This window comes from Aptenodytes forsteri, unplaced genomic scaffold (genome assembly GCF_000699145.1).
Source record: "Aptenodytes forsteri isolate BGI_AS27 unplaced genomic scaffold, ASM69914v1 Scaffold284, whole genome shotgun sequence".
NCBI classification, from domain to species: Eukaryota; Metazoa; Chordata; class Aves; order Sphenisciformes; family Spheniscidae; genus Aptenodytes; species Aptenodytes forsteri.
The window spans coordinates 1,735,711-1,741,518 of NW_008794445.1; the positions used below are offsets into that span (position 1 = coordinate 1,735,711).

The following is a 5,808-nucleotide window of genomic DNA, read 5'->3' on the forward strand; positions in this document are numbered from 1 at the left end:
AGTACCTGACCGGCTTCCACAAGCGGAAGGTGGAGCGGAGGAAGGTAGCGCTGGAGGAGATCAAACGGAAGCTGAAGGAGGAGCAGAGGAAGATGAAGGAGGAGGTACCCCCACACACACCCCTCGGCCCTCCGCGGCCCGCGCTGAGGAGTGGGTCTTCCTTCCCGCCGTGGCGGGCTGGGAGCGGGGCAGGAGGGGACTCCGGGCTTCCCCTACCCTGCTTGCAGGGGAACGGGGCCGTCCCGGGCGGAGGGCGGGCGGCTGGAGCGGAAGAGGCGCCGCAGTGACCTGTTTCCGTCCCTCAGCGGCACCAGGAGTACCTGAAGATGCTGAGCGAGAGGGAGGAGGCGCTCGGTACGTGCTAGCGCTGGACCCCCGGTAGCGGGGCGGCAGCGTGGGGAGCGGGAGGTGGGCGCCCGTGGTCCGACACCCTTGGCCCAATGCCCTTGGCTGGGCGATCAGAGCTGGAGCGGGGATGCTCGCACATCACCCCGTGGGGTCGGCTCCTCGCGCGTCCCCCTGGGAAGCTGGGCAGCTGTCTGAGTGGTGACCCCCTCAGCCCTCTCTCCCTGGCAGGAAGGGGGTCGGGTAGGTTGTACAGAAAGGAACATGCAGGAGGACATCTCCGAGGTGCTAACCAGATCCCCTCTGCTGGGAGAAGGAGCTTTCCCTTCATGCTTGTAGTGCCAGTGTTCAAGCCCCTCCGCCCTCTAACCCTGCATGCAAAGGCTGGGTCTCCCACCCCCAGTGTGGCAGTGCAGGAACGAGCGACCATACCTTGTGAAAAGTTGGGCACTTTGCAGTGTGGGATTTCTTGTCTCCCCAGATGAGGCTGATGAACTGGAGCACTTAGTGACTTCGCGGACAGAGTCTGTGAACATCGACCACCCAAACCACATTGTAACAGTGACTACCATCAGTGACCTGGACCTCTCAGGGGCACGCCAGCTGGGACTGACCACCCCTGTGGTAAAGCCTCTTGTTGCTTCTCTGATTGTATCAGCTGTAAGCATTCTTGGGGCTGGCTAGGTAGGGCTGGTACTCCCTGAATATGCCCAAAGACATATGCAGCTGTCTGGGAGCAGGGATGAAAAGGGAAACTCATAACTTTCACATTCCTCCACAACTTATGTTGGGCCTCTAAAGAGGAAGAAATGTCCTATGTGAACAGCTCACTCTAAACCTCCCCAGAATCCTTTGCTAGTCCCAGCTGACCTTGTGTAAGTGAAAGGTGCCACAGGGCTGGATGGGGAGAATGTAGTATTTTAAAAGCAGATAGAACACAAGCAGTAAGATTTCAGACTTTGCTGCATGGACTGTCCTCAACCTCTTTCCTGTGTCCTGTCCAGGAAAAATAACTATTAACATGAGAAGAGATTTCTCTCTCCGTGATCCTGTGCTTGGACCACAAATAAGGAAACCATTCAGTTGTGGTTGCTTTTATTCTCAAAACATATTGTAACTGAGATCTCAATTTGTTTCACAGAGGCTTTCAGGCACTGGTTGACTTGACCCTTTTGACCTTCATGACTCACGGCTGGATTTGAGCTCTTTGGGGAAGTGTCTGTTTTAACCTTTTACATTTGTAAGGTCATCTTCTAATCTGAAAATTTACTTAAAGAGGTTTTGATAGTAATTTAAGAAAAAAGCTGAAACCTTCAATTCATAGTTTAGACTTCAGTTGCATAGCCATTAAGATCATGCTGAAGGTTTTGGATCTTAGGGTGGATTCTGAAGGACTTCTCACTGGTTGTCCCTTTCTGAGGGGCTGCGATAAGAAACCTTGAGATTTGGACAGCAAGGGATGTGGAGAATTAAAAAAACTTCATCCATGACTAGATGGTTCACAAAACAGGATGAAACCAAGACGGCAGCAGAAACACCAGAATCGCAAGACTACCTGTTTTAATGTGTCTATAGGAATTTTTTTCTCTTTTGCTTCCTTTATAAGGGAAAAAGTGATGGATCAGAAGAAGAGAAAGGGGAAGAGGTGGTGAACAAGCCTGTAAGAACAATGCCTAAGAAGTCCAGAAACCCCTTCCTGTCTGAAAAGTATGTATGAATTCATTCAACTCTTTGCTGCTAGACTCTGCAAACTGATCAGGAGGCTCTTGCATTCCCAGATCAGCGGTGTGGTTGCAGGGAGGGGATGCTGTGCTGCCTGGGTGCCGGTGGGCAGGAGCCAGCAGAGGGCACTGGTAGAGCACAAGCCTGCCCCTGATGCTCCATTCCCATCTCATTGATCCCTGGTGACAAGAGCAGCAGGAGGAGGAGGAAGATGCGGTGCAGGGCGGGCTTTGTCATGAACTGTTTACCTAGTCCATCTCCAAATATTGCAGCCAAGGGTGTATTGCAAGGTGCAGAGTTTGTCTCTAGGATTGAAGGTCAAAATACCCTAAAGCTTTTGGCATTCTCCACATTTTTCAGAATCCAGGATTTATAGCCGCTTTGGGGATTCAGCGAATTACTTAACTCTGTGGTGGCTGGCCAGCCCACTGCTCAGAAAATTTATTTTGGTTGCTATTGCACATGTAGACTTGCAGGTTTCCTGCCCTGTCAGGATGATGCCCAGCACAGTGGAGTTCCCCTGGGGCTTGCTGTGGCTGGTGTCCACTCCTGCTGGGCCACACAGGGCTCTCCTGCTATTGTTGCGGTGTTGCCTTGCTCCTGCAGACTTTGGTCCCCAAACACTTCTCTCTTCTGGCCCTGCACAGGATCTCTTCTCTTACTGCCACGCTGCACATGCACAGCCGGAAAAAGACGAAAGGAAAGAGACCCCAACGTGGGCAAGGCCCACGCAAGAAAATCCAGAAATCCAGCACAGGGCGAACCACTAAGACTCAGCGACGGAGGCTGACAGGCAAAATGGGCCGGGACCAGGATTAACGGAGAAACTAGTGCTTGGACCGGCAGTTGGGACAGCGCTCCACATCTGGCCTGCTGCTCTTCAGAGCCTCTTCATCGTGGGCAAGGGCCTTGTTTACTTGGCTCTCTGACCAGCAGTGAGCCCAGTTCAGCCTTTCTCTCACCTTCTGAGCACGGGCCAGGGTGACTAGACACTCTACCCATTTATTTCTGCATTGATCTCCAGCTAAGTGTCAATGGGTGCCACGGAGTCTCTAAAAACTTCTACTAGGGGTCAGATTCTCTGTTTGGCGTAACCCTTTTGTCCTTGGGCCTCCCCTTCCAGAACTAATACTTGGCTTTATCAAAGGAGAGGATCTGGGGCTGAGTGTGACAGGCACATCAACAGGGCAGTTCATGAGACTTCGAAGAGCTCTGCTTCCACTTGTGCGTTAGTGCCCTGACATTTCTGCTGTGCAGTAAATCCTTTGTCCATGGAGACATGGTGTCGTCTTGTCTTGTGTTTCTTTTCCAGTGCCACACCTGAATGCAGGGGTACTTTTTGTTTGGTACCTTTGCCAGGTGAAAGTTGGTGACTTTGTGAATAAATCTTTGTGAAGTCATTTTGCTAAGAGAAAAATATTTGTGACTTATTTGAGGCGTAACAGCAACTGTGCTAACGCCAGTACCAGCTGGAAAGAAGGGAGATGATTCCTGGTGCTTAAAGGATATTGAAATCCACTGGTGCTTGGGAAATGGAATAGCTCTCTGTTACCACAGAAATACCTCCTAGCCAGCCAAAGCAGGAATGGCTCATTCCATTGTCTGCTGAATGTGCCGATCTTAATTGCGATAGCTCAGAGGAGTATGAAATGCCCTAATGCGCTTGCTGTATGTGTGTGGCCCTCTCTGGGATGGGAGCGGCAAAGGCTGCCCTTTACCTCAGGGCTGCTGCAGTCAATTGCCTTTCTTCTTGGGACCTCAGTATATGTTTTTTACTATGGGTGCCTTCAGCGGGGTTGGGGGGAAAGGTTTGCGTGGTTGAGGAATACTGGTGGCAAAACTGGGAGTGAATCCTCAGGAGGAGAGTGAGCCTAGGCAGCATGCTGGCCTCTGTCCTCGAGTATCTGTAGGAGATGGTGGCTATTCTGCTTCTGGCAGCCAGGCCCTCTCCCTTGCTGCATATGTACTGGCGAGGAAATGACGAAGGGAGGAAAGGCCTGCGTGGCCAAAACCCACACCAGAAAATTGGCAACCCGGCAATGGGTGAGTACATAGATTCCTCCTGCCAGAAATGGGAGGGGGAAGAGTAAACCAGTGCCTGAGGCTTCATGGAGGAACATTAGAGCAATGCTGATGGCCACCAGCTGCTAAAGCTAACAGCACCAGCCTGATGTATCTCTCACCATTTCTTGGAGCATGCGCACGCAAGCACACAGAAATTCTTCAGAGTGTGGTGGGGAGGGGGGGTCTGATCTCAAGATTGAGCGCAGCTACACAGTTTCTGCTAGAGCATGTTCCTCTGGAGGGAGTTGTGTGACACGTGCTTGTGGTGAGGAATGGGGTCTTTTTGTATCTCCCTTTCCCTTCAGAAGAAGGTAAATGGCAGGGAAGCGGATATTGTTATCCCATGTGCCACCAGTGCCTTGTGTGCTTGGACTCTCAGTCCCATCCTGAGCCGAGGCTTGGTGCTCTCAGGCACTAATTCTGAATAACCCTGGTCACATCATAAAAGTGCGGTGTGTGTGATTTCCTCACCTCCAAAATAGCTGTGGTGATCTTCTCTTGCTCTGCCTTAAAGGCCGCTCCAAAAAACTCATGGGGTTTAATGCGTGACCTTGCCTGTCTTCCTGTCTCACCTCGGGGTGTTGGGTGTTTCAGAGCTGCAGAAACACAACTTGGGGGCAAGGCTGACAGTGGTGCATCCAAAGTGTCCAAGTGGTGCCATGTGCAGAGCACAAAGCGTTTCTTCTTCTGGTTTGGGAGTTACGTGCTCCAGAGCCGTTCTGCAGTAGTTGGGTTTGAGAGGGATGTAGGAGGGAAGGAGAGGGAAGTTCTGTTTGGAGTGGTATGCCACGCCAAGGGGACTGCGGTTCAAAGCTGGAGGACAGCGTGTGACACCCTTGGTCTGGGTTGTACAGCAGCTTTCTCTCCAGGACACAGTGCTTTGTTGAGTGACCGTGGACAGAAGGTGACTTGCACTTGGCCCTACCCCAGGAGTTTGCTCTGGAGCTGGAATGGCTGCTGTTAAGGAAATGTACAGTTCGTGTGTTTGCGAAATCTGCTGAAGTGTGGAGTGTGAACTGTGGGTTGGGTTGCCTTCTACAGCCTGTAGACGGCCTGGCACGGTAGTTGGGACAGCGCTGGATTACCTCTTTATAATCCCGCTGGGATGTTAAGAGTGACCTCAATAGCACTTCAGCGTTTGTTATTTTGTTGCCAGGTGATTTAGAAGAATCTCTCTTTTAGTTTGTTTCCCTGGCCCTAATTACTTCCGAGCCTTTCTCAAGTGTCAGCTGAAATCTGCAATGGCCTCTGCCATGCTCTGAAGACTTCCAGCTCCTGCTGGAAGTTGTGTTTTCACATTTTAAAAAAAAAAAAGCATACGGAAAAACTGAGAACAGAACTATACTGCATTAACCATCAGGATTGCTCATTGCGCTATTGATTTCTCCATTTGATCGATTAAAGCTTTGTTTTGTAATGTAAATTACTGACTCAGCCGTAGCCTGCTGTCTTTGTTACACACAGGGTGTGCAGTCGGGCTACCCCAGGATATATTGGATCAAGGATATGAGCTCCCACGTGCACGTTAGTGCATTAAGTGTTTGCCAGGCACATCACAGTTCATACCAGGCTTGTGGCTTAAATTTTTTCTTGTTTGCTGCTTCCCCTTGTTTTCAAGATGGATTTGAGCATTTTTGTTGTTGTTCCCCCCCCAGCTGCTCACAAACAAGTTCCAGC

The 5,808-nt window shown here is 50.9% G+C and overlaps 1 protein-coding gene across 1 annotated transcript in view; it reads left to right on the plus strand.

Annotated features, from left to right (window-relative positions):
* Positions 1-3,476, plus strand: part of NOL12 (nucleolar protein 12) — a 4,953-nt gene extending 1,477 nt beyond the window's left edge. The window contains exons 2-6 of the mRNA XM_009290092.1: positions 3-104; positions 306-354; positions 827-969; positions 1,952-2,052; positions 2,715-3,476. Coding sequence (XP_009288367.1) covers positions 3-104; positions 306-354; positions 827-969; positions 1,952-2,052; positions 2,715-2,886 — 567 coding nt within the window. The 3' untranslated portion in view covers positions 2,887-3,476. The remainder of the gene's footprint in view (positions 1-2; positions 105-305; positions 355-826; positions 970-1,951; positions 2,053-2,714) is intronic.
* Positions 3,477-5,808: the final 2,332 nt, after the last annotated feature.